Source organism: Diachasmimorpha longicaudata, chromosome 14, assembly GCF_034640455.1.
Source record: "Diachasmimorpha longicaudata isolate KC_UGA_2023 chromosome 14, iyDiaLong2, whole genome shotgun sequence".
Classification (NCBI taxonomy): Eukaryota; Metazoa; Arthropoda; class Insecta; order Hymenoptera; family Braconidae; genus Diachasmimorpha; species Diachasmimorpha longicaudata.
The window spans coordinates 4,815,773-4,834,214 of NC_087238.1; the positions used below are offsets into that span (position 1 = coordinate 4,815,773).

Consider the following 18,442-nt stretch of genomic DNA (forward strand, 5'->3'; position numbering starts at 1 on the left):
TCTGTTCAACAGCTCTCAGCTTGGCGTCATTCTGCAATTTATAGAGTTCATCTGCCTTGACAGCACTCTGCAGTTCCTCCTCTAGGTCTTTGAAATTAATTTTTTGCCGCAAGAAACTCATTTCTGTCTGAATAAAATTACTCTTGTTGACGTGAAGTGCATTGAGATCAACCAGATGGACTCGAGTGGAGCACTTGTTTGTTGCTATGGCAACAATTAGAATGCTATTTGCGAATAACACAAGACACATTTCTCTGTTCAAGATTTAACTTGATTTTTGCAGATCTTTACAGCTTAAATCACTCTAACAATTAATGTGCAGGAACCTCAATGATAATTAGTGCCGCATGATAAATTCAAAGACAAATTCACTGGATATTTGGAAAAAAATATTTTTTATTCACAAATAACAATTTAATGTTGATAAATCAGTTTAAGAAGAAGAATGAAAAATCTATTTAACACTCTCGACGATACCATCATCGCCCTCTTTCTTCATCCGAGCCATTCTTTTCTTGTAAAGTCTCTCATGAGTCCTCTTCATCTCCAAAATCTCCTTCATGTCCTCCTTATCTTCCTCCTGAAATAAAATTATAAATCATGTTATCAGATACACTAGTCCAGTGAGAGCGAAATAATAATGCAATTACGGATTGATGTAATCGTAGGACAAGTGCTCTCCGTCCATCAGACATGGGTTGTGAATAATCCATGAGCTTCTTGAGCCTCTCCGCAGGGGCAACACCTCTCTCAACAACTAGAACGATCCTCGCCCACTGATAAATTCATCCAATGAATAATCAATGAAAATACTCCATTTCTCCATCAGCCAATTTAAAATTGTGAAAGTAAACTCACTTGTCGCTGCCACTCGTTTCGAGTCTCCGCTATTTTTTGGTAGGTATTCCCCATCATCGCTATCAACATGTTCACCAGGAGGATTGCCACTATGGCCATGTATACGACGAAGAGGCACTGAAAATTGTCAAGCAATAAATTAGAGATTTTATCTAAATTGAATCGCTACGTCTTAATAATGAAGAAACCTTGGCCTCCATCTCGTGCTCGGTTCTCTCGAATGCTCCATAGTAGTCACCGAAATTCGTCATGCTCATGAGGAACATTGCCATTATGCTCTCCATTGGAGATGGCATGGGATTGCTTGTCGTGTCGTCAACCCCTTCGGGGGTTTGGGGATTATCGAAGGATAAAAAAATTATGTAGTACGCTGTATAAATAATTAGAGTACATTAGAATTAATAGAGCAGATTGGAAGGTTTTTCAGTGATTTCTCTCGTCAAAAAGTTCATTAACACCAAGAATTTTCTGATCAATAACTTGATCGATATCGATCTAGAAATATTAGACATTAAAATGGAGTAATGTGAAGGCATGAGCGATGAAAATATTAACAATTCCAGTCTTGACAAATGTTTTAATTGATTTTGTCGCAAAAACCATAAAATTCATTTTGACAATAATTAAGTGGCTGTCTACAACGCTCCTATCGCTGTTAAAAATCAATATGTGGAGCAATAATGATATTTAGTTTTTTATTCAACACTTTAATTAAGAAATTATCATGTTACCCCACCTTCCCCTGAATGAACTTTACTCGGAACAGCTGTTCATACGTCGAAACGTCAAATGAAATTCAATGCGCTCATCCTCCCTAATGACATAATTACTTCGTTCCGTCAAACGCGTGTAATAATAAACCATGATACGATATTTATGTCACTCTACGATTATCTCAATCAGCACGTGCCATTGTAGCATGTTGCTCAAGTATAAAGTCAATGGCACATTGCCTTCTCGATGAATCACGGTGTAGTAATATCTGCAAAGTGCGCGACATTGATCAATCATTCGCGGGGCATCTCATATGATGCATGAATGCCTGAGTCGGCGCAATATCGGCCTCGTCACTCCATATGCATGTTATAATTATTGTGAAAATTTTCAGTTCTTCATTTTCAAGTCCAACTTCATTGAAAATGTGATCATTTATTTTCCAGATTAATCGATTCAAGGAAGAATAAAACGACTGTCACATGGACAACATAAAATTTATGTCAATGTCAAATGATCTACATACACCGTCAGCGCGGAGTAATGCATTGTACGATGATGTCAGTGGAAATGATAGAAGTGATAAATAGTCAATCGAAAATTTAATTATAATGATTTTTTTTTTCCTGTTGACATTCAGTGAAATTTCTGCGTCGCACATGCGGTGGTGGAATGTGCTATTTTCATCGCTCACACAAATACAAAAATATTTGCAGATTTAATGTTTAGACTGGTGGTGAAACGATGTGAGGTATTTGCGTTCGATATTTAATGATATGCAATAGAGATTTTCAAGTGGTGAGGGTTGAAAAAAAATTGATTGGATTGAATCGGTTTTAAGGGATCTCTTACAGAGGCGCCACGTGACCAAATTGAGTTTTCTAATTTCATCATTGATAGCACATAATTGATAATTTTTTGTTTGAGCAAAATTAAGTTAAAGTAAATAAACAAAAGAACAAGCGGAGAAAAGTAATCAATGTATTTGTTGCAAAATTAAAAATTCATGATTTTGATTGGACAAATTTAAGTGACGATATTGTAATTTATCCTTGAAAATTCTGTTGAAAATTACAGAACGCTCCGAAAAAATTTCATAACAATTTAGTCCAATTTTTGTTTAACTACATTTCGCTCCGAAATTACGAAAAAAATCCCTAATTTTTATTGAATATTTCTCCCTGCGCAGAAAAATATTTTCAATAAAAATATTATTGAAGGATCTATTAGTCAAAAATAAACTAACAAAATATATCTGGTTAAATATTGATAATTAAGCCATAAAAATCATGAAAAATCCTCACCTTGCGAAAATCCCATAACAAAAACGAGATAAATTGTGACAAATCGTAGCAGATCTCCCATGATCATTCTGTAAATCATAACGACGAAAGGCCCCACTGTCTTGAATCCTCGACAGAAAAATAGAAAGTACGGGGCTGTCGTGAGCATAACAACAACCGCCAGCATATCCTCCACTTTGTCAGCGCAAGCAAGACGCAAGAATGGAAATGACATTAGAATGCAACAAGAGAAGAGGAACATCACGCGCGATGGAGCTGTCATCTGAAATGGAAATTTTGGTTTTTGCCGAAAAAATATTGCGACGAGGGATTGAATTCTGAGAGGGCCCTCACGAGGTTCTCGATGAACATGTTGAGTCCCAGAAATCGGGCCTCTCGGAGTGCTGCTAGTATGTACAGCATTGCACCAAATTCCATAAAAATCTCGGCTGTTAATCTTATTTTTGCTGTTGATGAGTCGAGTTGCATTAGCCTGCAGACTTCTGTTAAATCCTCCCACCTGCGGGTAGATTTACGCTTCACTATTTGCTAGTTATAGGGGTGATATGTACATAAATTATGTTAACACATATTTTTATGGACCACAAATGTGGAAATGGTTTTTGTTTGCAAATGGAAACATTGAAATCGTGAAAATTTACTGTCAACACTTCAAAAACATTTTTATGTACAAAATGCCATTCTGAAATTCCACATACCATTCCTCATCAAGTGCGGAGTCCATGATGAAGGCAGAAGGTGTCACCTGTTCATGAACACTCTCATTCTTCTTTCCCTCGAAGACATTCAGTCCAGAATTATCAACGAGGTCAGAGTTAAAAGCATCCTTCAATGTTAATGTAAAATTATCTGAAATTTTCGTGATAAAATTCTCGACATTGGCGGGTGTGACATTGACACTCGCCATGAAATTATTTGCCAAAGTAGTTGCTAATTGTCGAACAACCCTGGAGAGTTGACCAAATTCTTGGCTTTTGCCAAGGGCGCCAAGGGTGCCATCAGCGCTGGCAGAAGTAGCTGGTGGAAAGGCACTTGAGCTCATATCAGAGCTTGAAGTGGGTTTCGTGGAATTCCTAGATGAATTACTTGGGGAAGGACCGGGACGAAGAACAAAACTTATCAGAGATAAGACGAAGTAAAAACAGAAGAGAAAAAATTGTTGATAGAATCTGCAAATAACATTCCCATTGACTCATCAGTGATAATGAATTACTCCACTGATTACCTCGATTTGATGAAAGTATTCCACTTTGCGTTTAATAAATCGACGAGAACTCCGTCCATGAGTTCCAAATGTTCCTCAGTTTCCTAAAATCAATAACGACAATTAGATATTTCAATCAATCAACGACCAGCTCGTCACTTCGTACCCCAAAAACCACTAAATTCAGGGCTGAATTGTTATTGATGGTTCCATTATTGACATCAATTGTATCAAACTGGGACAATGGATATGCAGCACAAGTTATGCTGCCAATTTGCCAATAAATTTCCCTCTCGATATTCATAATGTGGAAGAACATTTCGATTCTGGCTAATCGAGCTGAAAGCGTCAGTGGCGTCAAGTGTTGATTGTTCCGAATCGCCAGGGATGCGCCGACCTCATAAGCCATATCAAAAGTGGTCTTGAATGAGAATATAATTACGCACATAATTCACCAATCGAAATAGAAATGACGATTGTTCATTATTGGTCTAAATAGCTCGTAAAAAATATCCCAACGTCCATTTTGAAATAAACAATTTTTCTAAACTTTCTAAATAAATTGTTCAAGACTATGAAACACCAGTTCCAAACAGTTCAATGGCACAGAATAATGGGTTTCTAGTGGGTATTTTTAATTAGATATTCAGTCCTACAATCAGTGACACACGCTTGACGGAAAAATTCAGATAAATGTATTACCACTTTGGAATAAATCACCAGCATGTGGAGTACGGTGTTACCATTAGTATCTTGTTTGTCTGGATCAGCACCTCTGGCCAACACCAGACGATAGCACTCCTCCTGGCCCAGACAAGCGGCAAAATTCAGCGGATATTCACCCCAGTAAACATATCTATAAACAAATCAACGAAAAGTCTATGACATTTATATCCGGTTCTACGATCTGTATCTTTGGGGGGGAGGGGGGAGGTAATCTAACTCGATTCATTAATCATATCTGCAGGAGATATCAATCGAGCTTAATTAACTAATTCAAAAAATGAATAAATGAGTCAGTGAAGTGGTAAAACGAGATAAGTTGAAAAATCTCTGCCTCGAGCTTTTGGGAACTATATCTCCCAATCTAAGAGAGATAGCGAAATTTTTGTTATAACGTTTGTTATAGAACTCGATTCGCTCTATAAAAAAGGTTCTATTGAAAATTTTGGTATCATCCGCTGATTTCGAGATATTCATCAGAAAATGGTGAGTTCTGAAAAGTGACTTTTCTCTTTTTATGACTTCGGTGCTGGAAATTCTAGAGACTTTTTTTGGAGGGACTGTAGGGTTCGTTAAGTGTTGAAATAAAAAATTAGACCCGTCATAATTAGTTTCGGGTGTGACACAAGGCCACTCATGATCGAGACTGTCTGTCCTCGAGGCCTTTTGGTCCTCCGGACACATGAAATTTCCAAAACAACGTTCGTGGACATCTGCTCCACTATCCAACAGATATTTCACCATCGCTGGGTCCTCATTAACAATAGCAATATGCAGTACACTCTCTCCTGTGAACAATAAATAATAGATCAGACCATTTTATAAAAATATCTGTATATTTTTATTTCCCAAAAATTCGTGCATTCTTTATCAATTTTGAGATATTTATCCAAAGAGATAAGCAAACTCAAATTGCTTTATCGTTTCCCAGGCAAAATTTCCTGGAATTTAATCGGAAAAAGTAATTTTAACGATGAGTAGACTGCTAATACTGTACCGTAATATTCATCACTCAGATAAACATCATTAATAAGGTTCGGATAGAAGCGTAATAGTCGTTTAGCCAGATCAGCATGAAGTGCAGTGGCGTTGAGCATGCACAGATGCAAAATCGTTTCACCAACTGCCCCACGATCACTCAAATTCCAGCAGACGAGTCTGTATTTGTTTTTATCTTAAAGAGAGAAGAGAATTACGTCAAGAGAAATTTGGAGTAATTTTTCGCACAAAAGATAAATATATGATGTAATATATGTTAATTTAATTAATAATTTTGTATATTTTAATTAGTAATTTTGTATATGTTAATTATATATGAAATATATGTGATATATAACCATAAATGAACATGACATAAATAAAGCAAATATATTTGTTCCGAAACAAAATATTTTTCAATAATAAAATTATATATTTGAGCTATACATCTATATAATATATAATATATTTTGTAAGCTTTTGTTATTTTTACTGAATATTTCTCTTCCTGAGAAAATGTAAATCAACCAAATGTTATGTAGCGCACATATGTGTTACATATATTTCATATACTCAACTTATGTGTTATATATTTTCTGGTATATTCGTATGTATAATTTGTATGTACTATTTCGTGCAGATTTTGGTGCACTGATTACCGATTTTTGTTTCGTCGATCACTTCGTCCTTCATATCGACATCGACATCATAATCAGAGGGATTTTCCATGGCTTTGAGCACCGGAAGCTGCGGAAAATTGCGATAATTAATTAATTCTATAAAGATTTTTGGTAGACGGTCGTTAAAAAATTTGAAACATCTCCGGTATTTTCTAATCATCACTCACCATTTTATGCCGGGGTCGTTCTTTATTTCTTAACAAAACGAGCTTGGAAATTGGAATCCATTTTCCTTTTCCTTTATTGTAGAGAAAGGGCTCAACCTTGGTCCTTATCGCGTGATCCAGCTCGGCGTACTGTTTTGTTTGCGTTGCCCTCTTCATCATGTCAACGAGCAGTCCACCGCCTACGAAATTTTGAAAATGAAAAATAAGGCGAAAGAGGTGATGTACGATTTCTACTGGTGGGGAAAAAAAATTTTTGCTCCTGCGGTGGGGGAAAATCCAACTTTACGTACGTTAAATGGTACTTGGGAATTCAGGCCGAGTTCAATGTTGATGTATTTTTGTCTAGTCAATTGCAATTCACTCGCAAAGGGATGCAGATGAATGGCAAAATGACAGAAGAATATTTTTGCATTTCAAAAACACTTCGACGGATTTTTTTTATTTCTTCTGACGAATGGGGCCCATACGATGGGGTATTCACTCTCTCATTTATATTCCACTTGATATTTAACATTTTTTTTTGTATTTCAATTCGATTTAAATTTTGCAAATTGCAATCCTTCAGGAATTTATGAATAATTTTGATGGTAACCGTCCAAAATTTTTTGGTAAAGAATTTCTCGGATTTTTTCTTGAAGAAATTTCGAACGTCCGACAAATTTGATATATTTTTTATCGATTTTATTAACAAATATTTTTAGTCGGGAAATTTTTTGATGCTCCAAAATATTTCTGCTTTCTCGTTTCAAATTTCACATGCAAAGGAACATCTTACCTTTCAAATCAACTAATTTATACAACAATATCGACGAAGTATCAGTTTGTTTTTTAACACCACTTGTTACGTTACTCTCTGTATTCCCCATAATAAAATTATATTAAATAAATAATGACCACTACGATGCTCCAGTGGTGTCAGTTGCTATAGACTTATCGATCACACATTCACCTTCCCACGTGGTTATCACACCAATGACTCCACGAACGGATATCCCGCCGTTTTTTGTGATAATTTCAGTTGAATTAGTCAATACTACCGCGAAGATGAGTAATTCGTCCCCATTTTAATTCTCTAAAATTTCATGAGAAAGTTATATTTGTCGTAACAAAAAGTATGTACTTGATCCGATGCAAAAATAGACAGTGTGACATTAAAAGTATGCGCGTTGCCCCAAATTTCATTTTAAGCAATTTTGAGACGACCCCGACCTTCAAGGTCACCCAAAAAAAAAATCCAAAAAATCAGCATTTACGACGTGATATTCTCGTTTTAACGATTTCACGGGCACTCGTATTACCTCCACCACACGTGCAACAATGTTTTTTTCTAATTATAATGATTATTCAGGAATTGGCATTGTTTGGGGAACAATAAAAATCATAATAATAGCGAAATAACCGGGAAGTGCCACTCGACCTCTTCAGCGGAGTAATCAAATTCTCATGGATCCACTTCATTATATTAATAGAAGAATGGAGAATGTGGTGAACAATCAGCTTGTGAGGACTCGTAATTTTTGTCTCGGGAAAAACGGTCAAAAATGTCAATAAATATAGTGCCCTCCCGCCATTGTCTGCACTCGTGATGGATTCAATTGGGCAAAATTGAGGAGAACGACTCTATGAAGATTATTTCACTGGTGCCACCACTTTGCATGAACGATAAATATTTTTTTGCGCTATAAGTGACTGTTTATTCGAGGCATTCTGGGGCAGGAAAAAATTTATGTTCGAGAGGAGGGGAACGCAGGCCTCGGAGGGATTCGAACCCTCGATCTCCTGTTTACTAGACAGGCGCTTTAACCAACTAAGCCACGACGCCTCGACTGCGCTTTACTAAAATTTATTATCTTCAATGTTGTGTACATTGTTATGTATTACAGTACATAAGGGATTCGCTGTCCATTTTGCCCCATTTGTTCATGACTTAAAAAAAAATCGGCAACAGTTTTATATTTTTATTTTTGTTACAAACACTTCGGTCTGTCAATTTATTCCGATTTTTCTTCTCGTGACGTTGACCTCGGGAAAGACTTGGAGCAACAAAAATAGGTTTTCATGGGAAAATAAAAAAATTCTTTGTTTTTCAAAGAAGTTTATTCTAAACCATTTTTTTTTGTTAAATTCACCAAATTTTTTGCTTTACAGTTAAAAAATTGCTATTATTTTCATGCAAATAAATGACCTCGTACACCAACAACATCCGCCAACACTTCAGTAATATCATAAAAAAATTAGTGTTCTTCAATTTAGCGCAAACTCGAGTCTTCGGTCATAAACTCCAAATGAACAATGTCAGTAATAAATAATAAAAAATACCGCTAATAATCATTCTCGTCATAATTGACTCCTAACAAAGATTTTATGTCCCCTTTGAAGACGAGAATATTCGTCAGCGATGAATATCCACGACTAATCGATAATCGTTTCTCCGAATCGAAAGATTGTGCTCCAAGTGCGGAAAGTCCTGACGTTCCGCCCGGGGGTGGAAACACCCCCCGAGTCCCGGCTTAATGTCCAGCCAGGGGTGGAAAGTCTTGACTTTCACATTTTTCACACATAACATAACAATTGTGACGTCACAGGTAATTCTTGGATAGGATTTTCCATTCGATCTTCCTAATCCTCGATATAATTTTGCAAAAAAATTTTACTGCCAAAAAATTGACAGTTCAGACCCGGGAAAAGGTCCCGAGGGACGAAAATTCCTCGGAAAAGGGCGGAAAGTCGACTTTCCATCCTCAGGGGAAAATATCCACTTTCCTCCCCTCATCCGGGGCCAATTTAAGTACCAACTTTACCCTCAGGGGCGTCGAAAAATTCATTGGAGACCAATTTTCATCTCCGCGGAATTAATTGAATTCATAATTGTAACTCTCGTAATACTGTGCGCGTGAATAAAAAGGCGTGACGTGCGAGAGTGGTTTTAAACCGAATTGTGATAGTCGAGTCTTAGTTCAACGTTGACTTTACCTCGTATACAACTGGGGGGTCAGTGCGGCTCGTGCTTTCGAGTCGCGAAGCAGTTGCTGGCCACCGGGGAAACGATTATAATTTCATTTTTTTTTTCGCGTTACCGAGACCAACTCTATACTACTCTCGATTGTCAAAGTGTTGTAAAGTCTACCTGTGCGCTTGATAAGAAGATTAATATTGACTTGGAGAGCAGTAATTGGGACTTTAAAAAATGAGAAATAGCAAATTAGCGTAAGTTTTTGAAAATATTTTTAATTTTTATTATTATTTCGTCGGATTTCGATGTTCGAGGATTTATTGGAAATTTATCGAGCACTGGGGATTGACAGAAAAAATATTTTTTTTTAAATTTGGAAAATGTTAAATACCTAATTACCTATACATGAAATTAAATAATAATAATATGAAAAATTGTATTATGGGGGACAGTTGGAATTTCTATTTTATGTGGTTCATTTGTTGAAAGAATATCGATAATTCCAGATGGGGAATACCTCGCGCAGATGTTTTTACGACTCCGTAATAATCCTCGGACCAGAAAATTTGGGGAATCAAAATAAATTTGAGATTGTAATTTTTTGAAATATTCTCACAGCAATCGCAGTCGCAACTCTATTCCCACTTTTATCTCGTAATATGAGAGTGATAACTCGGGTTCTTTTATATGAAGCGAAATTCCTGAGAAAGATAATAATCATAAATGCATCATAATGACATTTTTCGTTAAACTGCAAAACTTTTCTGGCTTAAAAATTCGAATAAATTTTACTCACCACATTGGCAAACATCAAGGCTGTTCTCTTCTCAGTCGATCGACAGCATCCAGTTTTCACCGAAGACACATAAATGTCACGTGAATAAAGAATCCTATTAACTAGACAAGACTAAAATCTGAAAAGGCAAAATCTCCCCAAATTTCCAAGCGAAAAAAATTAATTAAATCAAAATTAAAAAGATAAAAAATTAAATCGTAAAGCGTTTCATTTCATTGAACGTTTTTAAGTTCAATTTCTTTTTTATTTAACTTTTCAATAAATTTATTGACTGAATGTTGATGTAACGAATAAATCCATCAACTCCCCTCGATCATAAAATAATAATAACAATAATAATAAAAATAAAATTAAAAAAATGGAAGATTCAATCACAAATATTTCTATTTTGTTTTACGTCTTAAGTTTAATTACTTTTTCTATTAAATTATTCAATAAATTTATCGAATGGATTTTGAAGTGTGACAATGAAATAAATCACGTCCCCTCGACCATGAAACCGACTGTACCGTTATCAGTCTGAAAAATTAGCGAAAAATTCCACGCTTTAATGTTTACCCAGCGTCAGGTTGAATCAATTACAGTTCAATCCTCGTAAACCATTAAAAAATGGGAAGTACGAACACTGTGAATGAACAGAGACGTATCATCGGCAAATCCCGAGGCGTCATCTCAGCATTTTACTCGGTGACTTAATCCTATGGTTCACGGCATCGGTATGAAAATAAAGATTCAATGGTATTTCACCCTGTGGTCAGACTCGCGGAAGATTGATAGAGAGAGCTAAAGCCTCGCTAACGCGGATGTCCCGTGAAATAGAACGTTTACTGCACTATCTCCGTATCAGAGAGATGAAGGAGTTCAAGCCGCGAGGCACTTTGTGAGTCATGGTTTTCCCGATTTTTCATCATTTCCCCTTCATTATCTTTCGGTTTTCATCTCCCCGGATCTCTCGATTATCAGGAAAAACCGTGTGACGTGTGCGATAGCACAACAAAATATTTTTTGCAAAAATACTGTGCCATAACATCTCCGTCAAATGTATTTCTTCAATTTTTTTAGATGAATGGCTTTTCCATAAAAATTCTTGTTACTAATATTTTTTAAAATATGTATTGATTACTTTTTTGTGGTTGTAAACATTTTCATGACGTTAGAAATAATATTAATAATATTTTGTTCATTATATTCGGTGAATTTCACCAGAAAAAAAATGTTTTTGTTGATATAACGATTTTTTAAACTAATAATCATCGAATTTATCTGTTAAAAAAAATTTTAAATATATGTTCAGGAAATACACTTTCGGATAAGATATTATTCACGAAAATATCAATGCCAGAATATATTTATATCAGAATATATCAGTAGAAAAGTGTTAAAATGAAATATTTTGGTACTATCGACCAGATTTCTATGAATATCTCCAAAACTAAGGGAGACAGCAAGTTTTTGCTCATGACCTTTTTTGTGGAGCAAATTGATCCCTACAACAAATGTCATTATAAAAAATCCGCTATCTCCCTTTGATTCGGCGATATCGCGGAAAAACTCGACCGTGAGACATGTCAACAATCTCCTTTTCCACTTCGCTACCGATATATTAGTGTTCGATGTATTTGTCGAATATATTTTTGTCGATACGTCTTTTGGCAATATATTTTGTCATTGAGTCACGTGGGTAACTAAAGATATCCCGATACAGTAGGTCCTGTTTAGTATTTTTCACGGGTTGACTGCTCTAATTAGACCTGTCAGTTATGATCGCACGAATCGGTGTCATGGCGCTTCATTCGACGCTATAATTGAATCGTTCATTAATTCTTGACGACAGGCGTATTCAAAAGATGCTGGATGATCCAACAATATTTTCCCTGGTGATTTATTCGGATGATCCTTCATCACGTCATCGAAAATATCTTCTGCCATAAATTCGATAAAAAAAAATCGTTAACATAATTTTTGATGAATTCTAAAAGTCAAGGATAGCGATTCTCATCGGTTTTAATCAATTTTTTCCCCAAGAAATAATTAAAATGTCATCATTAATGCAAATCGGCCCATCTGAATGCTAAAACTCCCTCCGATCCGGTTTAAATTAAATAAATAAAAGAGTAAAAAAATTGTAAATCCTTCTGCCCAATATTTCGCCTCCGGTGTTCCCGAAATATCACGGCAACCAATTTTATCGATTATCGATTTCCATTTATCGATGACCTAGAAAGAGAGAGAGAGAGAGAGATTCAGCGAAAAATTATTTATCACTGGAAAGTCGCTCCAAGAATTTGTTATCAGGTGTCATCAGCTGTTGCGGAGCCTCTGATTCACTCACCAGGATCTTAATTAATGCGGTTTATAAATTTAATGAGTCATCAAATAATTATGTGCTCACTAGCTGGGGTACACATGTGTTATTATTAACCTTTGCATAACCACAATGACAATCGACGCACACGAAAATATAAATAAAATCGAGCTATTAATGAGTTCAAAATAAAGTTAAAGATCGATGTTTGGTGTTGCGTAAAAAAAATTTTTAAATTGAGACATTGATGGACGATTATTATGGTTCCAGTCTACTACCCCAAATAGTCATAAATAATGTAACACAATTTCCGCTTTTAATGCATGGATTTATGTATTAAATAATTTCAGAAACAATTTTACTGGAATTTTATCGGACTCGATGGAAATTTAACGGGATTTTCGCTAGTACTTTGGTGTGACTTTTGTAAAAATGTTTTGTAAATAAATTAATGGGTCTTTAAGTCTCTGATTCCACGTAACTTTATTGGAAACAATAAAAAATGGGGTGAATTTTTTTGAACCTGGAACAGAGTTGTTGGAAATTGTCAATAAAACGCATTTTTGAATGAAAATTATTTAAAAAATAAACAGGTTCTAATTTTTTTGCTACATCCGGAGATAGTTTGACTATAAATGTGATTAGAATTCTATTGAGATGACGCTGAGATTTTATGGGAATTCCAGAAGGTTATCAGTGCGGGTTTTACGCAGATATTTTAAAGAATAATTGATAGATAAGAAATTGATCGACGTCGACGTTACTATTTCATTTAATTGGATCGACAGAGAACGGAACAAAAGTCTCTTGAGATTATAATTACATTGCAATTAAATATCAATAAATTATTTTATGATTAGACACCTCGCAAAATTAAATTATAATTAATTCGTTTGCAGAATGTCACGAGACTCTAGTTTAACACTCAAGGCAAGTCTCCTTATCCTCGGATCGTTATCGATTGCACATGCAATGCCAGATTATTCGGGACTACCCCCGGGGCCTTACTGCGCGGGACGATACGCCACCGGGAGATGCTGTGCGGGAAGACAAGACGATTGCAGTGCTCCTATTTTGAGTACAACCTGCTACTGCGATGATTTCTGTAACAGAACAAGGGAAGAGGACTGCTGCCCTGATTACTGGTCCCATTGTAAACTAATTACCCTCCCCACCATTGATCCACCGATCAGCGAAATAAGACGTGAGTTTCATTCCTATTTTCAATAAACATTAACATCGGCTATTATCAAATTTTTGGTAAAATGTTTAACAATTTGCTGGGCATTTCGATATTTCCAGAATGTTTCTACGAGGGAAAATATTACAGACATGGTGACACTTTCAAATCCAATTGCAATACGTGGTAAGTTGTTTTTTCAATTAATTTCTGTCCCTGAAATTTTAAGAAATCGAAAAAGAGAAGATATCGGTAATTACCCCTTTTATATTCTAATATATTATATTACCATTTAATTATTTATCATTATTTTGCACAGCAAGTGTTCGTCGTTAGGTATTGCTGCAAAAGTTCTCTGCGAAGAAAACAGATGTCTAATAGACGTGGATTTGTTGGAAGAGTTGGCGAATCAGAGGGACTTGGGCTGGAGGCCAGGAAATTATTCGGAATTCTGGGGTCGAACTCTCCTCCAGGGAATCGAATTGCGATTGGGAACGTTGAATCCTTCCAGATCGGTAAGCCACAAACAGATCCCTCTAATTAAAATGGAAATACAACCCGGATCACATCATCGAAATTGATAAGCAAATGAGTAATTTTTTGTGCAAATCAATGGCCTTCAGTGGCCAGTCGCAAGTTTAATTGAAATACCAATATCACTGATTTAATAATTCTAATAAATTATTTAATCACGTACAACCAAATTTAGTTAGTGAAGTGATTGAATTATTTTATTGATTGAATGACTGAGTGCTTCATTATTTTTTAATTATAATAAATTATTTTGAAATCTGCTCCGCAGGTCTCCAAGATGCACCCAGTGAAGAGACACTACAACCCGGACGCCCTTCCACGAGAATTCGATGCGAGACTGACATGGCCAAGAGATATATCCAGTGTCAAGGATCAAGGATGGTGCGGAGCCTCGTGGGCTGTTTCTACTGCTCAGGTTGCGTCAGACAGATTCGCATTGATGAGCAAAGGCGCCGAGGCGGTTTATCTCAGTGCACAGAATTTAATTTCATGTAATAATAGGGGCCAGCAGGGATGCAGTGGGGGATACCTAGACCGTGCGTGGTTCTACATGAGGAAATTCGGGTATGAGCTAAAAAAATAATTTAATTTTCGAAAATTGTAAAAAACATTCGACTGAAGGATCTGCATAGATGGCCAGTCGAGCTTTTTTGGATCAATTACACTCGAGGAATGTTTGATCATTTTATTTTAATTGTAGGGTGGTTGATGAGGGGTGTTACCGATGGTCTGGCATAAACGACAAATGCAAAATCCGGAAACGAACAAATCTAAAAGCAGCGGGTTGCCGACGCCCCCCTAATCCTTTAAGGACCGAATTATACAAAGTTGGTCCTGCATATCGTCTTGGAAACGAGACGGACATAATGCAGGAAATTATCATATCGGGACCAGTCCAAGGTAGTAAAAGCTCAACGATAGTATTTTTAAAGTAGCTCTACGAAGTGTCAGAAAACTCCAAAATTTTTTCAAAAGACAGTGAGTCAAGTTCTGATATTTTTAAAATTTTTTCGTTGAAAAACTGAAAAGATAATTAAATTGAGAACAAAATTGATTCCACATGCGATCGAGTTTTCTAAAAAATTTGTGTAATTTTCGATAATTTTTGAATTTACTAAACGGGTAGAGCTCCTTTAATTTTTATTTATTTGTTTAAAGTCGATGAAGAGTTATAACATAAGATAATGATTTCCTTTTCATTCGTGAACAGCTACTATGAGAGTCCACCAGGACTTCTTCACATATCAGACAGGAATATACCGACACTCGAGAGTCGCCGAAATTTACCCCTCTGGCTACCACTCTGTGCGAATAGTGGGATGGGGAGAGTCCCTGAATTACAATTATCCACCAACCAAATATTGGGTGAATATTCTGAGTGTTGAACACTTTATCTAAACTAATGATGATTTTTTATCAACAAAAAATACGTTACAGATTGTCGCCAACTCTTGGGGCTCCGACTGGGGTGAAAATGGTTTCTTCAAAATTCAAAAAGGAATAGACGAGTGTGAAATCGAGTCTTACGTGTTAGGAATTTGGCCAAAAACTGTTCCAACTAATTAACTATTTGTTACAAAAAAAAAATGCATTTATTCAATTTCGTTAGTTTCACTAAAATTTTATTTAATCAATTGTCATTCGAATCCACAAATCACCGTTTTAGTTCGAAAAATTAAAGCTTTGTGTGATGTCACGTGTATGTATACTCCATGTGTGTAAATGTATAAAATAATTGTAGCTTAGACGATAGAATATATTTTATATATCAATAAAAAAAATCATCGGTAGCTGTTCACCCACAAAAAAAAAATATGAGATATTTAGAGCACTTCATACTTATTTATTTTTTTGTTAAGACAAACCATGGAACATTGTCACAATTTTTTCATTGAATTAGTGAACTAATCCGAACTATTTTCAGAAAAAAATATATTAATGAGGAGTGAAATAAATTGTATCAATTGGCGCTTATAAAAACGGCTTTTATTTTTATTTTTGTTATGACAGACGATTGATATATGTTTATCGTTTTCTTCGGAGTGACAGGGAATTCCTTCTGAGCCAGGCGGCCTTGCGTGAACCACCAATTGTCTGTGAGAATCGGTGTCCCTTGCCCAATCCACGTGAACTCCTTCCAGATGATGTTTTTCCACGGAGTTCACGGTGTTTGTGTACTGCATTACAGATCCAGTTTACTTTTGGATCATTACGAATAGCCTGTGGAATATGAAAAGGACATTATTTCCCTGATTTCTAACGCACGACTTGTAGTTAAATTCCATTAATTCATCAAATTGAGTTAATTTCAAGTGTTTTTTCACGTATAAAATACTTGCCTTGTGGGCAGGATCGACCAAGATGACCTCGAAGTATTTGTAGGACGAATCCTGGGCTACCCAGTAACTGTTCAGGACTCTGAGACCACCGCAACGTCTTCCAACACGTTCCTGGGGACAACAGAACACTTGTTAGCTCTTTTGTAAAAAGAAATTATTATTCATTTATCGAATAATTTATTAAAACTTCAGACATCCAAGGAAGCAAATACAATCATCAATTTTCAATGCTTAAAATGTTATCATCATTCGAAGTAGTTCCATAGAAAAATGGCATGGAAATAAAAATTCCCATCAATTACATTTTTTATCGTACCCAAAAATCAATTTGGTATTCGAAAATATTGGCGCTATTTCCACATGATATATTTCATATATCAAATGATCTAATTTAGAGATAAAAAAAAGTCATTACCTCAGCAACGGATTGTAGCTTCCTGGTTGGCTTCAGCTGATTGACACCATGGCTCTTGGGTTTACCATAGGTGGCACCCTTGGGGACTGGGCGTTTGCGTCCACCACGACGTACACGGATTCTGAATATAACAAAGCCTGTAAAAAACATTAAAACAGTTGTATAAAATCCCTGAGTGAATCAGCGCGAAAAAACACAACATTTTTGTGTTTCTCCATTATTTATTGACTCGCGAACTTTCTCGGCGGTATGATCATTTTGGTATGTTAATTTGTGACCCATTAAACGAAGCTCCTAAATTACCATTATCAGACGTACATAATCGTCACAGAACACTAAGAGTGGTGCATGTACAAATCATCATGTGTTTTATAAGTAATTTGAGGGACAGAATTTTAAAATGCAATCGTCAGAAATACATAATCTTCATTGTAACACTGAGAGTGGTGCATGTACGAATCATCACTCGATTGCTAATTAACCAAAGACAAAAAATAACCTCCCATTACTCATTAAGGTACTTACACATTAAACATTTAGGAAATAATTGATAGAGTTGATTTTTTCCGAATATTCGTTGAGTAGTTTCAAAGTCTGTCTACCGAACATAAACACCAGCCATGAGTAAATGGACTCCGTCAAGATCATCAAAGAATGACTTGGAATCTGTTCACCCAACCACTCATGAAACCCATTGGAAGATAATTTTGCAGAAATTACCTTGTTTAGCTTTGTATCCTAGACGACGTGCCTTATCAGGACGTGAGGGCCTGGGTGCCCGATGAAGTTTCGTCAACTGGCGATACTGCCAGCACCTGACACGAAGCAAGAAACGGAGGACATCGCTCTGCTTCTTGCGATATAACTCTTGCATGTACTTGTATGCACCCATCGTGTCAACCTGAAACAGAAGTACAAAGGAAATGAATAATCACTCGTTGGAAGAACACACAGATCACCACATGACTGGGGATCACTTCGAGGAGGTTATAAATATTTGAAAGTATTTAATTCACTGATTAATCCACGAAACATTAAAAATTTTCTGAACAAGTGATGAATTAGTTCATGAAGATTCAAGTTTCAATAAATTGTTTGTTGAAAATCAAAGGATGTCGATGATTATTTTGGATTAGGATCCACTGGCACTCACCCTGCACGATCAGTACACGAAGGAAAGAACGTCCATCTTGAAACAGCGGGTAGTCTGGCGACAAGAGGGCGCAGGAGTTGGTGATGGATAACTTCACGGCGTCTGTGATTCGTACTAGAATTCGGCCTGATCGCCGGAT

General features: G+C 36.1%; 3 protein-coding genes and 1 non-coding gene across 15 annotated transcripts; 1 reads left to right on the forward strand and 3 right to left on the reverse strand.

The window, feature by feature from the left end:
* Positions 1 to 241: 241 nt before the first annotated feature.
* Positions 242 to 11,121, reverse strand: LOC135169178 (transient receptor potential cation channel subfamily V member 5). Of its 10 annotated transcripts, none has more exons than XM_064133922.1 (16): positions 10,935 to 11,121; positions 10,378 to 10,426; positions 6,629 to 6,807; positions 6,441 to 6,528; positions 5,801 to 5,977; positions 5,402 to 5,591; positions 4,783 to 4,936; positions 4,247 to 4,501; positions 4,102 to 4,184; positions 3,575 to 4,045; positions 3,210 to 3,375; positions 2,877 to 3,138; positions 1,047 to 1,228; positions 859 to 975; positions 651 to 776; positions 250 to 580 (listed from the first exon to the last, which is right to left on the reverse strand). In XM_064133922.1, the coding sequence occupies exons 3-16, from the start codon at positions 6,785 to 6,787 to the stop codon at positions 455 to 457; spliced, it is 2,556 nt and encodes an 851-aa protein (XP_063989992.1). In that variant the 5' UTR covers positions 6,788 to 6,807; positions 10,378 to 10,426; positions 10,935 to 11,121; the 3' UTR covers positions 250 to 454. The 10 variants fall into 10 exon arrangements, with proteins under 10 accessions (XP_063989996.1, XP_063989987.1, XP_063989988.1 ...); XM_064133919.1 differs by having other exon boundaries at positions 251 to 580; positions 10,378 to 10,495; positions 10,936 to 11,121; XM_064133920.1 differs by having other exon boundaries at positions 251 to 580; positions 10,378 to 10,510; positions 10,936 to 11,121.
* Trnat-agu (transfer RNA threonine (anticodon AGU)) lies at positions 8,377 to 8,450 on the reverse strand. Its single transcript has one exon. It is a non-coding gene; the product is annotated as a tRNA-Thr (tRNA).
* Positions 9,598 to 16,232, forward strand: LOC135169185 (tubulointerstitial nephritis antigen-like). Of its 3 annotated transcripts, none has more exons than XM_064133939.1 (8): positions 9,598 to 9,835; positions 13,582 to 13,886; positions 13,985 to 14,048; positions 14,182 to 14,377; positions 14,665 to 14,960; positions 15,097 to 15,296; positions 15,607 to 15,761; positions 15,834 to 16,232. In XM_064133939.1, the coding sequence occupies exons 1-8, from the start codon at positions 9,816 to 9,818 to the stop codon at positions 15,960 to 15,962; spliced, it is 1,365 nt and encodes a 454-aa protein (XP_063990009.1). In that variant the 5' UTR covers positions 9,598 to 9,815; the 3' UTR covers positions 15,963 to 16,232. The 3 variants fall into 3 exon arrangements, with proteins under 3 accessions (XP_063990009.1, XP_063990008.1, XP_063990010.1); XM_064133938.1 differs by lacking the exon at positions 9,598 to 9,835 and adding an exon at positions 11,214 to 11,257; XM_064133940.1 differs by lacking the exon at positions 9,598 to 9,835 and adding an exon at positions 13,358 to 13,484.
* Positions 16,233 to 16,360: 128 nt separating this feature from the next.
* LOC135169192 (large ribosomal subunit protein eL15) lies at positions 16,361 to 18,442 on the reverse strand. Its single transcript, XM_064133952.1, has 5 exons — positions 18,304 to 18,442; positions 17,871 to 18,051; positions 17,151 to 17,287; positions 16,736 to 16,846; positions 16,361 to 16,616 (listed from the first exon to the last, which is right to left on the reverse strand). The coding sequence occupies exons 2-5, from the start codon at positions 18,040 to 18,042 to the stop codon at positions 16,422 to 16,424; spliced, it is 615 nt and encodes a 204-aa protein (XP_063990022.1). The 5' UTR covers positions 18,043 to 18,051; positions 18,304 to 18,442; the 3' UTR covers positions 16,361 to 16,421.